The sequence below is a fragment of the Hydra vulgaris genome, chromosome 11 (assembly GCF_038396675.1).
Source record: "Hydra vulgaris chromosome 11, alternate assembly HydraT2T_AEP".
NCBI lineage: Eukaryota > Metazoa > Cnidaria > Hydrozoa > Anthoathecata > Hydridae > Hydra > Hydra vulgaris.
Genome location: NC_088930.1, coordinates 45,966,235 through 45,984,164, shown reverse-complemented (window position 1 = coordinate 45,984,164; position 17,930 = coordinate 45,966,235). Strand labels below are relative to the sequence as shown.

At 28.8% G+C, this 17,930-nt stretch overlaps 2 protein-coding genes across 2 annotated transcripts in view; both read left to right on the top strand.

The window, feature by feature from the left end:
* Window positions 1-351, top strand: part of LOC100210064 (charged multivesicular body protein 5) — a 31,617-nt gene extending 31,266 nt beyond the window's left edge. Inside the window, exon 8 of the mRNA XM_065808984.1 lies at window positions 30-351. Within this exon, the coding sequence (XP_065665056.1) occupies window positions 30-77 (48 nt within the window). The 3' untranslated portion in view covers window positions 78-351. The remainder of the gene's footprint in view (window positions 1-29) is intronic.
* A 225-nt stretch (window positions 352-576) lies between these two features.
* On the top strand, window positions 577-14,443 carry LOC100213582 (uncharacterized). Its single transcript, XM_065808983.1, has 3 exons — window positions 577-771; window positions 913-985; window positions 13,427-14,443. Exons 2-3 carry the CDS (start codon window positions 913-915, stop codon window positions 14,341-14,343), a joined length of 990 nt encoding a protein of 329 aa, XP_065665055.1. The 5' UTR covers window positions 577-771; the 3' UTR covers window positions 14,344-14,443.
* Window positions 14,444-17,930: the final 3,487 nt, after the last annotated feature.

Genomic DNA, 17,930 nt, shown 5'->3' with positions numbered 1-17,930 from the left:
ATAAATATATAGCAATTTATCATTATTAGGATGGCATAAAAGTTGACGAATTTGGTTTACCAGAGCTTCCTTCTTAAAGTTCTAACAGGAACGTAATGTAAAATTTTAAATACAATTTCATAAAATTACTTTCATTTTTGCAGCGAGTTAGCGTTTTGTTTTATATTATAAGCATTTTTTCTTTTTACTTTACTTGGTTTTGTTTTATTTAAACATTTTTTATTGGGATAATTTGTTAATTAGATATTGAAATCCCTTATATAAATATTATTAATATTTGTTTTTTGTTTTTTGTTAACCATGTGCTTCCATGTAAATTAATAGATATAAAATATTGAATTTTTAAAGAAATTTTTCTTTTCTTCATATTTTTAAAGAATTATTTAAATACAATTACAAGTTTGCAGTACACCTGAGCGTCTGGCGTTGATTGTCCACGACACTTTTTTCACCTTCTGCGAATTTTACGTTAGGTTTAAATTCTTAATAGATACTGATACAAATTGGTTCCGTATGAATGCACTTGAATGAATGTTGAGAGTTTATCGTTTTTGACGCTTTGCAAATTTTGTGGCTAATGAACCAAAACAAACAATTTAAAAAAATTGTTTTGAACTGTGTTTTGACTATTTAGCGAGTGAAATATTAAATGCTGTAGAGAGCAAAACGTATCTGTTTAATGAGTTTTCACTAGGAATTAATTAATTATAATAATTGAACTGTCTTCGACTAATAAACGGGTGAAACGTTAATTACTGCAAATACGCAACAGTAAGAAATTTAATAATAATGAGTTTCCTAATGGTTCATTGATTGAATATATACTGATTATAAACTTGAGATCAATTATAAGGTTTTTAATTTTCTATTTTTTGATATATATTGTTAAAGAGATTACCTAATTCTACTTAGATGGTATTGGGCGGTGCGTTTTTCCTGTTGGGTGTTGTCTTGCTATGTAGCTCAGAAGCTGTCAAGTTAAAGAGTAAGTGTCAAAGAGTTTGTTTTTACCTAAAATTTTGTTTAATTAAATTAATTCAATAAATTAAGTTAATTTTTTCTTCAAATATTAATAAGTATAAACAAAATTTAAATTAATCTGAAACTTTGAAATTATTTGTTCAATTTTTGAGTTTAGTTAGTTTACGACAATTAGTAATGACAGTTTAGTCATATTTAAAGCCTTTTTAAATATTTCTATAAGATCTAACAGTAGGCTGGCAATTTAAAAACAGGACAAAAAAATAGTAATGCTGAAGAAGGGGGGAAATCCGGCAAAAAACTGTGAAAAATAGTTGTTCGGTGATCTCCAAAGGGCCCAAAACATGATTAAAAAGGGCCCATAATATAATTTTAAAAAAATATATAAGATCTAACAGTAGTGTGACAATTTTTTTTAAAAAGGCAAAAACGGGACACAAAAATATAAATGATGAAGTAGGGGGAAAATTCGGAAAAAAACTGTCAAAATTAGTTGATCTCCAAAGGCCCCAAAACAGGATTAAAGAGGGCTTATAATATATTTATTAAAAAATTTACATCCGGAAATGATATAATTTTCTTTCGAAAATCAGGTAGAAGTTGAAAATTGCTTTATTCGATAACCGAGATAAGGTTCTAAGGATCTACGTTATCATTATGAGGCAGGATAAAAAGTATATACCAACAAAGTTTATTCAAGTTTTAAAAGTGCCAATCCGTTTCTCATACGAAAGCATTTTCAACTTTTTCCATTCCGTCAACTTTTTAATCGTTAATTTTTTTACTTATTTGATATTTGATTTAAAAGAAGCAAATTATTTTAACAGCAGCCAAGGCGCTGTGGTTAGAGTTTTGCCTTAGAATTAAAATAGTTAAATGCTCTTTCGCGGTGTTTTGTAACCACCCGTAAGGACTTCTGGGACTTTAATAACCACAAAAAAAATCAATTCCTCCATCATTGAGATAATTACGAGTAGTTTCGGCATTTTTCCATGCAGGTACTTCTAAAAGTCCGAGATAGTACAGTCTTGTTAGCGTCATACCACACATCCATCTGATCATCATCGTCACTTTCGGCAAATACTACACCATATAAATACTAGAGAGCCTATATACTCAGAGAGCGGACATACGGAAAACGGCAGCCATGTTTTTGCCAAATTAGCGTGCGACAAATGAATTTAAATAAAAACAATTGTATAACCCAATATTTTATAGGAATATTTGTTTTGAAAATTTGATTATTTTATGTTTTTCTTAGCAGTTTTTTAATAAAATTATTTATTAAACAAAAATTTATTTGGCAAATAAATAAATTCTTTTAAAAAAAAACATCAAAAAACTATTTGTAATTTATAAGTTACTTAACAAAAGTTTAGACCTGACAAAAGTTATACAATTTTTTCTATTAATTAGTTTTAGTTGAATCTATTCTTTCAAAGCCAATGCTTGTATAATCATATCTTGCTGCCAAGTTCAAAATAATATTTTTACTTCATTTTTATTCCTTAAGGCTTAATATTACAGGTCTGAATTTTTTAAACCTGTTTTCAAGTTCAAATAAAAGTTAATGAGAATTAGGATAAAAGCTGAACTTTTAATTTTTGTATCAGTTTTAATTTGTTCATCAATTGGCTTTCTCTTAGAGTATAGATTTACCATTCTTTTAGGTAAAAAGTTATGCCAAAAAATGATCTGAATAATAATTCTATTTAAAAAAAAAAAGCAAAGTTTGTTAGCAGAAAATAAACTTCCCACATTATGCTGTTTGTATGTAGCAAACATTGTATAATCAGCATTTACTCTAGTTTTTTAAAATATTGTGATTTAAAGCAAATTAGGAAAATTCTTTAATTTTCTTCAACTCTAGAACTCGTATATATTAAAAAAATTACATTAAAATACATTATAAAATAGTAGTTTGCTCAGTATTACTCAAGATTAAACTTGACGTTTTATCCAAATCTTTGAGTAAAACAATGTGCTCTTTTTTGTGTGGATTTGTGGACCTTACTATTAACTAACTCAAGAAAACACAATAAAAATCGATGATCATTATTCGGTATCATAACTGCACTTTGATAATGTAATGTTTTTAAGAGTTAAGCAAAAGCTGAAAAGCTGAGGAATTACTTGTTTTGTGAACGTACCAGTTATAAATATTTTTTTAGAAGTTTTGGGTAAATCGTAATTTCATATTAAGTTTTTTTTTTAAGAAGAACATTTGGTTGTTGACAAAATAACACCAGATGGAATAAGTTTCCACCTTAGTTTTCTACTCAGGCTCAATACATGTAATCGAATAGTACCTCTATAATTTCATTGAAAAAAGCTTTTGCTTCATTGTAAATTTAGTGATTTTCTATACTAAAAGCCATAGGAAGGTTTCGTGATTGCATAAGTGTAAACCATTTATCAATAACTCAGTTAAATCAAGCAGTTGTGAGTATGGAATCATCTTTTTTTATTTGCAATAAATTTCAATCCACAACATTCATTATAATTCATTACAATATAATACTCTTAATACTTTTTTTTGTTAAAATGTTTTTCACCAAGATGCTAAACTTATAAGTAAACATATTTAGAATGTCAACATGTGCAGGAATGTTAATCTATAACTGGTGATAGAAGTATATATATTTTTTGAATTCCAGCTGTAATTATGAAAGATTTGTTACACGAGAGAGATGTTTTTATATTCTTCAATAAATGAAGTACATTTGCTAAAAAATCAATAACTTGAGTCACATGGATGTTTATTTAAACTGGACAAAGTATAACTTTAAATGCAGCTTGTGCTAAAAAATCTTCACATTGACTGGTTATTTGCACCTTTATAAACAGAACTTTCACTATAATAATATTTTACAGTTTATTTTCATCTCGTAGATATTCCTCTAAGCATAAAAACTAAAGTATGGTTAGCTTGGTCATAAATTATGGCCTTAACATTATAGTATAATGTTAAGGTAATCTAACAATTCCATAGTATGAGCTTGATATGTATCATAGTTACCACTTTCAGTTATTGACATGACATCAGTAGTTAAAGCACATTCTTTTTCATGAATTTTTATTACATTCACATCAGTTTTCATAAACTTTTACAAATATTTAACAAAAATTTAGTAGCAAGTTCACTCGCAGTTAGTGTTTTTTGGCAAAAACATGGCGTCAAAAGCCATCAAAATCGAACATCCAATCAAAAACGATCACACGTATGTCCGCTCTCTGAGTATGTAGGCTCTCTAATAAATACTAAAGTTAAAAAAATATGTAAAGAGGTTTTATACCAGCATCTAAATAAATAGGAAATATATACATTTATATTTATATATATCCATATTATGTATAGATAAATGCGCCTCTCATCTAATCTTCTGGATCAAGCAAGTATGGAAGCTTAAATTCCTTCTCTTTAGTTTTAAATCAAGCCTCTTTTTTATGTTAAACTGAAATCGTTTTTTCATCAATCAATCATATATATTCTGAAAATAAATTTTCACGACTGTTTACAAATAGTATTAAAATACCAGTCTCAAGTAATTACCTTAAAAAATAGTTTATTTATATACAATTAATCTTAGTAATAATAATATTGAAAATAATAATAACAATAATAATAATAATAATAAAGTAATTATAATAATTTAAATAAACCGGTATTACTTTTCATACAGCAATCGTTTTTACTTACAAAGTTACAGTTACATAACAGTAATAAACTGATAAAACGTAACAACTAACGATGTCATAAAAACGACTATTGCTAAAAAATTATCAAGATTTAGTAACTATTCCCTCCATCCGGAAATATGGTATACATTTCAACAAAAATCGTAGATTATTGTGATTATAAAAGTAAATTGGCAACTGTCATTACATTGTTATTGTAAATACTCATGACAATATAATCTGAAATATTTGACGTGAGCAATATCATTCTTAATCAAAAACTTAACGCTCAAACATCAGACAAATGACAGACTTGAGACAAATAAAATTAATACCGCTGCAAGACGAGTATGGAAAATTCTGAAGGAAATTTTAGAAAGAAGGGATTCCAAATATAAACAATTAACCAAAGAACAACGTCAAGGTATATTAGAAAAATTATTACAGCAGATGAAGGAGAACAAGCTAAAACACGGTGCAATCAATGAAGTTGCTACTGCGTAGCAACTTTATTGCCAAATCAAATTTCGAGTGAAAAAAATCATTCTTATTTAATTAAATGTTTCAAATAAAGTTAATATAATATACTAGTCATTTATATTTTTGATTTATTTTATTTTTCCGCAAATGTATACCATATTTCCGGACAACAAAAATCGCAAAACTAAAGAAATATATGAAAGAAAACTAAAGACATATATGGAAAAATAATAAAAATCTTGATTTGCCGATCGTGGTTCCGATGTTTAAATAGTTTTTTTTTCTTTCTTTGCCATTCTTCTTATATATTTCATTCGTTAACGTTTTTTTTAACCTCTATTTTCATTACTTTTTTACTTATTTTCTTTCAGATATTTCTTTTTTTTTTTTCTTTTAAAACGTTTATATATTCTTCATTTTTGTTGATTTTATTTTTCATTTAATTTATAAATCTTTTCTTTTCACTTTTACTTTTTTCCTTTCAAAAAGTTATTTTCAACCGTTTGAAAAAAGTGTCCACCATTTGCGATGCCATTGCAAAGAGGAATATGATCCTCAAGAACATCTCTCTTGAGAACATTTGTTCTCAAGAGAGATGTCAATGTCTTTTTATTATTGCAAGAATTCAATGTAAAAAGATCCTGTCTGATGCTAAGCTCCGTTATTTTCGGTTTATTAAACTTATATGCAAGGTTTAATAAACCATCTGAGATAAGACTAACCATGTTTAAGAAATGTTTATGTTTTTCATAAGATTAACCATCTGAGATAAGTTCTTACCTCAGATGTTAGGTTCTAGAGATTTTTAAAAAAATTATTAATAGTCTCATTAACTAAACTAAGTTAAAATTTCAATCATGAATCTTTAATTCATTGGTCTGATCTTATTACATTTTTTTTTGTGGTTATTAAGGTCCTAGAAGTCCTAACGGTCTTATCACAGAGCACCGTGGAGTATCTTTTACCAATCTCTTTTAATTTAACTAAAAATTTTAAGAATTAACTTTTTTTAATTAACTACTAATTAGTTTTGAAATTAACTAAGCAATAAATTAACTCGGCGTCGAACGTCGGACCTCTTGATTCTGAGCCAGAGCTCTAACCACTGCGACACGATTGCATACTTCTCCACAGAATAAGGCGGAGTTAATTTCAAAAAACGTTTTCTCCAATTTGTCTCCTGAATCTAATGACCATACTCTTCCTGCAATGCCAGTTAAACAGATTAACCCATTGTTAGTCATTTAAAACACTCCGGCTTTTGTTGCTAAAGTCAACTCTCAATTAAAATCTTCAAAACACAAAATAGTTTTTCAGAACTCCCTTCAATTTATGCTAACCTGTAAATAAACGCTAAATAAGTGGTTACAATTATTAAAAGCTCTAAAAAGTACTCTGACTTCTTCATATATCCTGCGATGTCTTCTCTCTAATATTGGCGACTACTATATTTTGCAGAACAAAATTATTTAACAAGAACATTACTTTTTCTTACTGTTAATTTCATCTCTAAAACCTAGCTAAAAATGTTTTTCTAAAGCAAAATATATATACATATATATATAGATATTTATATATATAGGGGAAAGGCGCCTATGATGGCATACTTAACTTTGAAGCTTCATTATTCAGTATCCTGAAGACCAATAATAAAAGTTTTGATATGGATACATTCCTTGTTACATCTAGAATAATAACTACCCTGGGAGTTTTCATCAGTTATATTTTTTTATAAGTTATTCTTATTGTAAAAAAAACCACAAGTGTGCCATCATAGGCAAGCACTGCTCCTATGATGGCATAGGGGAGAATGGGGCTAGTTAGAATCAAGGGTAACTTAATGATTTCATTTAACTTTAGAGTCTTCCCTCAGAAAAGCCAGAAATTACTCAAAACCATCCTAATTTACCATTTCATGCTACACACCAGCATTGTAAAATTTTGCGCATGCGCATAGGATATATTGCGTTTTACGTATTTTTTAGAACAAAAAAAATTTTTGGAGCATCGCTTTTTTTTAACTTTACTTAAAAATAAGTTTTTCTTATAAAAAAAAAAGGTTTTCCCAACTCGTCAATATTTCAACACCCCCAACTCGTCAGTATGCCATCATGGGTAAAAGTCATCATTTTCATTAAAACAAGCTGTGTCTGCTTTGTTCAAAAGATAAAATTAAAGTAACTATTCCACTTAATGCACAAAACTTGAATATAAAATGCATGAAAATTTTATTTCTGCACAGTTAATAGTAAAATCACAATCTTAAATATATGAAGGAAATAAAACTACAACAGCACATCCCAAAATCGATTTTTGTTGATTATAAAAACAATACTTGTGCACAAGGGACGTTTTTTCACTAAAACTAATGTAAAGTCAGTATAGTCATGTAGGTCTAATAATTTTTTTACCAAAACCAATTTTAATGGAAATATGACCGGTATGCCATCATTGGCGCTATGCCATCATAGGCGCCTTTCCCCTATATATATGTATGTAAATTTGAGTTTGTCCACCATGTACAAAACATCGTGGACAAACTCAAATTTAAAACAAAAGTTGATCATAAACTGAAAAAAAAGGAAAACAGTTGAAAATATTAATTTTTAAGTATTTTATTATGTTGTAAACAAAATTTAAAACTTTTGAATCATACTAAAAATCACTAAAAAAGTTTTATAACACATTTTCCTTAACAAACTACATTTTTCGTTGAACGAAACAAGGTGGACATTAAAAAAATTGACTAAAAAATTTAAAAAATTGTAAAAGTTAACTTACTATTTTTCAAAAAACTTTAAAAATTAACTTCGTATTTGGTCGGATCTCCTTTACTTTCAATTACTGCTTTCAATCTTCGAGGCATAGACTCAATTAATGAGTCAACAATTCTCACATCAAATCACTCGGCAGGCCTTCTCGATTTGTTCAAATAATTCCTCACTGGTCTTCACATTTGCACGCTCAATCTTATTGTCAATTATTTCCCAGAAATTTTTTATGGGATTCAAGTCAGGACTTTGTGCACGCCACTCTATTACAATGATATTCTTGTCCTTGAACCATTGTTTTACAATTTTTGGCCTATGTTTAGGGTCTTTTTCCTGATAAAAAACCCATCTTAGGGGCATCTCCCATTCAGCATGTGGTAACATAACATCTTCCATTATATCTTTGCACACAAAGCAGTCCATAATTCCATTAATTTTGTGAATAGGACCAGTTCCTAGTGCTGAGAAACATCCCCAAACCATAGTAGACATTCCATGCTTAACACTCTTTTGGTATATTTAGTATTGAATCTGGTATTCTTTAGTCTCCAGACTCGCTTCTTGCCGTCGCTTCCAAAAAGATTATATTTTGATTCATTACTAAAAAGTATATTTTTCCACTAGTCTACAGTCCAATTTTGGTGTGCTTTGGCAAAAGCAAGTCGTAACTATTTATTTTTAAAAGAAGTTAGTGGTTTTTTGGCAGGCATTCGAGAAAAAAATTTTGTTTCGTTAGCTCTTCGTCGCACAGTGCGATTGGAGATTTGTAGTACAAGTTTTTCGGTTAATTTTGTGGACGACAAAAATGGATCTTTTTTAAGCTCTTTAACAATTCTTCGATCTAGTCTTTGTGATGTTTTTCTTGGATGTCCGCCCCGATGGTTTGTTTTATAGCAGTCATGAGATCCAAATGATTTGATAGTTTTGCTTACAGTCGAATTAGCAATATTATATTTTCTACAAATTCAGCTTGACGTTTTCCGCTTTTATAATCTTTAATATTATTTTCACGTAAAACACTTCCTAATTTGTTGTAAGCCATCTTAAATTTTTTACGCGATATATCACGAGTTAAATCTATTTTTAGTTTAATTGAAAAAATAGTCGGTCAAACGTTCCAAAATCTATTTTATTATTTTAAAGTACTGTTATGAAAAAAAAAGTGAAAACAAAAGAATACGGTTGAATAAAGACAATGAAATCTTATAAAAAAAACATCGTTTTGATTTGTCCACCTTGTTTCGTCCAAAGAAAAATGTAGTTTGCTGAGAAAAATGTGTTATAAATTTTTTTTGTGATTCTTAGTATGCTTCAAACGTTTTAAATTTTGTTAAGAACATAATGAACTATTTAAAAATAAATACAAATGTTTTACTATTTTTTTTTTTAGTTTTTGATCAACTTTTGTTCTAAATTTGAGTTTGTCCATTTTGTATACCCTGGTTTGTTAACGCTTAGTTTTTTTCAAAACCAGGACAATTGATGCCCGATGACATTTTTTAGGACGCCAAGACAGCTTGTCTAAAACCAGAACGTCTGGTCAGGGTGACCAGGCGGCAAGATACACAGGATATAATCAAAAGCAGTAAACTGTTTTAAATTATCTAATAGTCAAGATACACAGGATATAGCCGAAAGCAGTAAGCAATGCAACAAAGTGAACAATAATAGCTATGAAAGATGAAAGAAATAGCGAGAAGACTAAAAATTTTGATAAATTTGCGTAAGAATTACTTTGAAAACATTTAAAACGACAGGCGGCATCTAAATATGAAAATTAAAAGTTTAAAAAAAATTAGATAACGTGAAAACTGTCAATTTGTCATGTAATGCCCATTCTAAGGTTAATTGTCATGTAAAGCCTAATATGAGGTTAACGTATCGTGAGCTTACCAACACATTCAACATAAACCGTGAAAACTTTCTTTTCAATTATAGTTAGAAATAATTAACTTCAGAAAAACATTAATGTTTAAGCAGCTGTTTAAAAAACCTGATGGCAATGGTTAATTTTTAGAGATGATTCAATAATTACAGAATTGTTCCCGATCATTTAAAAATAGCTAAAATTATTCTTATCTATAATTCCGGAGAAACTTTCTCCTTAAATAATTATAGACCAATATCAATCCTTACCGTATTTTCAAAACTCCTCGAACAAATAATCTACAATCGTTTATATAAATACCTAATCACAAACAAAATCCTGAAGGAAAATCAATATGGTTTTCAAACTCAGCAGAGTTGAACACTCGACAGAGCATGCTATCGTAGACCTCGGCAACAGGATTAGTTAATCAATCTGTTAAAATAAGGAACTTGTATTATGAGTCTTTGTACACTTGTAAAAAGCGTTCAACACAATAGATTATGAAATCCTACTTTAAAAAATTGAAAAATATGGACTAAAAAACCAAATACTGTAGTGGTTCAAAAGTTATCTGTATAACAGACAACAGTGTGTTATTACAGATGACAACTAAATTGTTAAAATTAACATGTGGTGTCCCCCAAGGTTCGATTTTTGCTCATCATTTTATTCCTAATATATATAAACAACCTTCCAAAAGTTTCTAGCAAACTTAAATTTATAATGTTTGCAGACGATACAAATTCATTTTACTCTTCGATAAACATCAAGGATCTGTATAATAATGTAAACATAGAACTCCAAATATTAAATATATTGTTTAAAATAAATAAGTTATTGCTAAATATAGAAAAAAGAAATACTTTTTGTTTCATTCAAATAGGCAAAGAAACATACTACCAAATATTCTACCCTCTCTATAAAAAAAAATACAATCATTAAGAGAGCTTATGAAACTAAATTTTTAGGAGTTATAATTGATAAAAGTTTATCTTGGAAAGCTCGCATAAATGCTTTAAACACAAAAATATCAAAAAACATAGGTCTACTTTATAAGGCAAGACCTATGTTGTCGCAAAGTAATTCAAAACTTATATATTTCTCTTTTATACATAGCTACCTCATATATGCGAATATAGCTTGGGCAAGTACGCATTTAACTATTCGAACATTTTATACCGACGTTAGAAACATGCTATAAGACTAATCATCCATATAGACAAATTTAGATACGCTGAACCCCTATTTAAAGAAATGAATGTGCCTAATATTTATCAAATTTACCAAAATATATTGTTTATGTTAAAATTTAAATTAGGTCAAGTACCAAATCATTTTATAAACAAATTTTTTATAAACAGCGTTAATAATTATAGCACAAGAGAAACAGCAAACTTTACTACACCATTCAAAAAAAACTTTCCCGATTCTCAATTTCATATCGGAGTTCTTATTTATACAACAAACTACTAACTAACAATAAATCAATTTGCTATCTAGATAATCAAAACTTTTTTGAAAACAAAGTTAAAAATCTGATTAATTTAAAGAATATCAAAGTATAGTTGTACTAAATATATGCTTATACTTAACATAATTATAATATATACTAATCACATTGTAAGGGTTTCGTGATAAGATCATTACAACCTTCTTTAAGTCCGGCCCGTATTACTTAATTATAAATTTCATTATATATTTTAACTCACAAAACTTGTAAATATTACACCTATAATTTACGAAATTTGTAAATTTAATAAATTAAAATGCACGGCAAAATATGACGAAACAAAAAAACAACAAAAAACATCACTTTGAAGTAATAAATAGAAAAAGCAAAGTTATTGTTAAATGATTTTGTTCTACAAAGTATAGTAGTCGCTTTGTTATACCGAGGTTGCAAGGTGGCGGTGTTGGTATTTGTGACTGCATTAATTTATACAGGCCGAATCAATCAACATGCCAATATAAAGACGGCAGAGAACTTCTTGGCTCCATCAGTAGATATGCTGTTTGACTGAAACGAATGGTGGTAGTTTCAACAAGATATGACGCCTGCCCTTACAACTTGTACAATCGAAGCATAAATAGAAAAATAGATTTATTGACCAAACCTTATATTTAAATATATATATATATATATATATATATATATATATATATATATATATATATATATATATATATATATATATATATATATATATATATATATATATATATATATATATATATATATATATATATATATATATATATATATATATATATATATATATATATATATAAATATAAATACAAGGTTTGGTCAATAAATCTATTTTTCTATTTATGCTTCGATTGTACAAGTTGTAAGGGCAGGCGTCATATCTTGTTGAAACTACCTAGATTAGGATAATGTAAGCACCTTTGTAATATAGTTGCTTTGTATTTTTCGAATTGACTTTATGTGCTGATAACAGGAAACAGTACAATTAGCGTAAATTTATACGCAGTAATTTTCGGCTATCATTTTATTAAAACGCTGTTAAATTTTTTGCGTTTTTAAAATAATATCATCACGTATCAATAAATCTGTGGCACGAAATTTGATGCTAAAGTAATGAAATTAATTTTTTCATAAAGAAAAATAAGTTAGCTAACAATCCAATCCATTTTTGTTTAAAAAACAATGCATAGAAACATTTAGTTTTGACTTTATTTAAAAATGCCATTTTTGTGTAATATGAGCATGCTCAAATTACCCAGTGTTTTTCATTGAGATTACCTAGTTAAAAGTCCTAAAATAGTAGTGGTTTTAATTGCTTTTTGAATAAAAACAAAACATAGTAAAAAATGTTAATATTTTAAACAATACTAAATATGTTTCTGTAATTTAAACTCAAAAAATTTAAATTTTTATTGTTCAATGGTTTGAGATATATATGTATATATATATATATATATATATATATACATATATATATATATATATATACATATATATATATATATATATATATATATATATATATATATATATATATATATATATATATATATATATATATATATATATATATATATATATATATATATATTTATATATATAAATTATGTTAGTGTTTTCTACAAATAGAGTGCTCAATATTCTTAAAGAACAGAGCAATAATAATTAGTAAAAACACTTATCTAATTTTTAGTTGTCTTCAATAGCATGTTTCTCCATCAGTAGGTTCATCAGAAAGCTTCCTGATGAATCTACTGATGTTGAATTAGTAAAAAAACTATATGTTGAATTAGTATGAAAACATCAAATAATACGAATTCTCTTAATACAATTAATAATTTATTATTAAAAATTTTCGCTGGATTATGGTAACCAGCATCATCAGCTTGTAAAAATTATACAAAAAACTTTTTTTGTGACGTTAGAAAAGCTGATGATGCTGGCAACCATAATCCAGCGTAATTTTCTAATAATTAATTATTAATAGTATTAAGAGAATTCGTTTTATTTGATGTTTGTATATATATATATATATATGTATATATATATATATATATATATATATATATATATATATATATATATATATATATATATATATATATATATGCACAATTATATACATAGTAAAAGCTACCTTTCAATAATTTATTTTAGTTGTTGAAAAAAGAAGTGCTAATCCATGCGGACCACAATGCTCTCCAGGCTGTGCTCCAGCATGCTCACCAACATGCTGTGGTTACCAGTATCAAGTACAACCGCCGCCTCCTCCTCCACCACCACCTCCACCACCACCACCTCCACCTCCAGCAGCTGCTTGCCCGACTATTTGCTCACATTGGCTTACAGTTATAAGTCCTCCTGCAGCTTCTCCTGCTCCAGCTCCTGCCCCGCAATATCCGTGCCCGACTCAATGTGCATCACTACCTGGTTGTTGTGGTACAGCACCTGCTCCACCTCCACCTCCTCCTCCTCCTCCTCCACCGCCAATGCCCATGATGATCCCTCAATCATATTGTCAGCCATCTTGTGCTCCACAATGTTGTGGTCCAGTTTATCCGCAATTCCATATGCCACCTCCAGCAAGGGCTCCTCCTCCATGTCCTCAAGGGTGTCCAAGAGCTTGCTATCCAGCATGTCGTCCAGCATGTTGTTATCCACCACCACCACCTCCTCCTCCTCCTCCACCTCCACCACCTCAAATGCAATGTTTGCCTCAGTGTGCTCCAGCTTGCTGCATGGGTATGATGCCTGCACCTATGTATTATCATGCATCAATGTTATGTTCTGCTCCCCCATGCGTTCCTCCTAGACTTCCCCCTCCTCCTCCTCCTCCTCCTCCTCCACCACCAATGATGTATTATGCCCATCCACCACCTTGTATGGCTCCTTCTTGTAGTGGACCTATGATGATGGCTCCGCCACCTCCTCCACCTCCAATGAAAACCATACACTTGCCACCAATCGTAATTTCTAGTCCACCACCTCCCCCACCTCCACCAGCAAGTTGTTACGGTGGATGCTCCATGTCTTGTGCACCAGCTTGCACAGCAGCTTGTTGTAGTAAAAAATGATCTTACTACGCTGCATGTTTAAGAAAATTTAGCCGGTTTTTTTGGTTTTATTAATGTAAATAGTTAATTTTATAAAAAAGTAATACTTATAACATCGAAATTAATTTATTGATTGACATTATTGTGTACGCTTTTAACGTTTTTCTAAAAGTTGAATATTGCACTTTAATGCAAAGCAACCAATATGGGTTTGAAATCAAAATAATTTTATTTTTATAAAATTACTAATTATATATTTAAATGATATAAAAAACTTAGCAGTTAACTGCTAGTTTTTATATAAATAAACTAACTGCTAGTTTTTATATAAATAACTTAGTACATATATCTAGTTTTATACATAGTTCCAATACTTTATGAAATTTTATTTTCTATTAGATTAATATGCTCTTTCCAACTAAATTGCTTATCAATTAAAACGCCTAAAGTTCATCAGGCGATACCTCATGCTCATCCATTACATAGTCCATTTTTTTCAGATATGATTTTAAAAATTATGATTTTTCCAGGTGTTATTTTGTTTGCTAGGTTTTTACCCACGTTTATAAAAAAGTTATTAAAACTGTTTGCAATATCTTTTTTCTCATAAGTTATCGTTCTTTCATTGTCAGTATATAAATATTTCGGTAAAGTATTAGTTTTCTTTTCCTATTACTTCCCTTATTATTGTTTTGTAATAAATTTGAAAAATAATTTTTTTTAACTTTTTTTTCAAGTTTTCAAACAGGTTTTTGTAAACTTTATATTTTTTTTCGTTTTGATAAGTTTTTTTTAAAGTATTTTTCATAGAGTTTTTGTTTCTTCTTAGAAGATTTAATAAGTCCTTTCGTAATCCATGGAATTTAAGCTTGGTTTTAATGTTTTTAATTTAAGACATAAAAGTATTTGACGTAAACGTAAAAATTATATTGATTAGCCTCGCACTCTTTTTATATCTATTTGGCTGGCGGATGTGTTAACCTGTGTTACATTGTTTCTTGCCTAGGATGATAAACGCTGGATCTTCTTGACTCTATATATGGAATTTTGTTTGCGTCGCTTTGATACCGGCAATGCAACTCTTCTTATTATCTCCAAATGAAGCTCTAAAATTCACTATAATAGTTATAAGGCTGGCTTATAGTAAGGTTCTCCAAGCAATGTAGTAGCTCTTTTTGTTGCAGCGCTTTACATCTTCCACATAAACTATAAAGTTTGAAAACCATAAAGTCCTAACATAAACATTATTATTTGCCTTTTCACTTTCCTTTTTTACCAAAAAATTAATCGTAAAAATTTAGTAAACTAAAATAACGATAAAATTTGGCCATTTTAATTTAACTCTTTTCTCCTAAATCACCCCATTCCCAGCCTCCACATCCCACTCAACTTATTTGCTCAGGCGAGTTAGTAAAACTTAAATTGAAGTTTTTAATAAAAATCTCATTTGTGACATTCTATGACTTAGGTTATAAATGAAATGAAAGCATAAAAAATTTTTTTGTTAAATACAAATACCTCTGTTTTTGCTTTTCAATTATTTTCCTAAAATTTGTTTTTTAATTATAAAAAGGCAATTTCATATTAGTTTTTTAAGGGAGATGCACCCCCAAAAAATTTCAAAAATTAAAAAATTTTTTTTAACTGTTTTAGATTTAATATATGGGGATTTCAAAAATCGTTGTGGAGATGTCTAAAAATTCCTCTAAGTATCAAAATTTTGCATTTTTCAAGTAGTAACAATGTCGTTTTTCAAAAAAATATAAGTTTACACCTTGTAGTAGGGGAGACCGGGGTTAGTTGGAACGTTTTTTTATATTTGTGAACTTGTGGCTAAAATGCAAATACTTTTTGAAATTTTTTTATTGCCTTAATACTACTTACTAAAGCACAGAATATTCACTAATAATGATTAAATTTAATTGGTTAGTTTTTAATATATTTTTGATTAGAGAGCTGTAAAAAAATGTTCCAACAAACCCCGCCATTGGGGCAAGTTGGAACAGAGAATGGGATTAGTTGAAATATAATATGAAAGTTTAAAATACGGCATGTTTGATAATAAAAAATGCACTTTTACACAACACAAGTATATTATATGTACATACATACATACATACATACATACATACATACATACATACATACATACATACATACATACATACATACATACATACATACATACATACATACATACATACATACATACATACATATACATATATGTATATATATTATATATATATATATATATATATATATATATATATATATATATATATATATATATACATATATATATATATATATATATATATATATATATATATATACATATATGTACACACATATATATATATATATATATTATATATATATATATATATATATATATATATATATATATATATATATATATATATATATATATATATATATATATATATATGTATAAATATAAAAATCAGTCGCCAGCACAGAAGTCACAGATGTATTCGGCAGTATATGAATCTGTACTTGAGCATGCCTCATGAGCCAAAGGTTACACACAGAGCAGATAATTTTCACCCAGATTAGTGCAGTATATGCATGCTGCTTTTATTGGTTAATAAAGACTTTTTACGGTTTTTAGGTTTTTTTGTCTCGCGTTTTCTTTTAATAACCTTATCTTTTACAGAATAGACTTTTTTTGGTGTAACTTTTGTAAGTATTTTCTTTTCTGGCACTTTCTTTGCAGTTTTTTTCTGTATCTTCTTTTCTTTTGCTACTTTATTTTTGGCAATCTCCTCTTTCTCTGGTGTATCAGTTAAAATGCGAGTACTTCCTTTTTTGGGGCCAATTTTTTTTGAAACTCGTGGTGTCAAAACATCCAATATTGGCCGAACACTTTCAAATTCTTCAAAAATTTCTTCAGGGGTTTTTTCTACATCTGCTGGTGGAGTTTTGAGAATTCTTGGAGTTAATGGTCTGATATGCTCAGTATTATCTGGTTCTACATCTAAATAAAGGCAAAATATCACAATTAAAATTTATATAAAAAATCACACATATAGTTATTATTTTTATTACCAGTAGCCAAGACAGAAAGTTCTTGACTGATAGTAGCTAAAGCAGGAACTTCAAATTGTAGCATAACACTGCTGGTTCTAGGTGGTCTGTAACTTTTAAAGGCATATATTCGACATCCGAAAAAATTTCGCAATCGAATGGACAGATTCCGCTGACTTTAAACCCTGCACATATTTTTTTCATTGTCATTGCCAGAAGAAATGTATAGGGTACACAGCTTGGTCATAAATAGCCATTGTTTTGCCTTTATTTGCATTTATCCATGTGTCACATGCAGTGTTAAAGAATTTTTTTAAAGGAAAGTAGACAGATCTGTCTAATGGCTGTAGCTTGTGTGAGCAGTGAGGCAGAAATACAATATAACAACTCCACTGGTCTTCGCAAAATCCAAAACTTCTAGGTTAATGTGCGATTTATGAATATCAAGTAGCAATAAAGCTGGTCGCTGTGGGGTGCATCGTACGTGAGTCACAAAGTGCTTCATGAACAGCAAAAAACTCTTTCCATTCATCCATCCGGATGGATTCGCAGTTCCA

Bases quoted from the DNA above. Each gene is read 5' to 3' on its own strand.
- LOC100213582 (XM_065808983.1), top strand. From the start codon at position 913: ATGGTATTGGGCGGTGCGTTTTTCCTGTTGGGTGTTGTCTTGCTATGT. The intron at 986-13,426 runs GTAAGTGTCAAA...AATTTATTTTAG, and splicing joins AGAAGCTGTCAAGTTAAAGA to TTGTTGAAAAAAGAAGTGCT.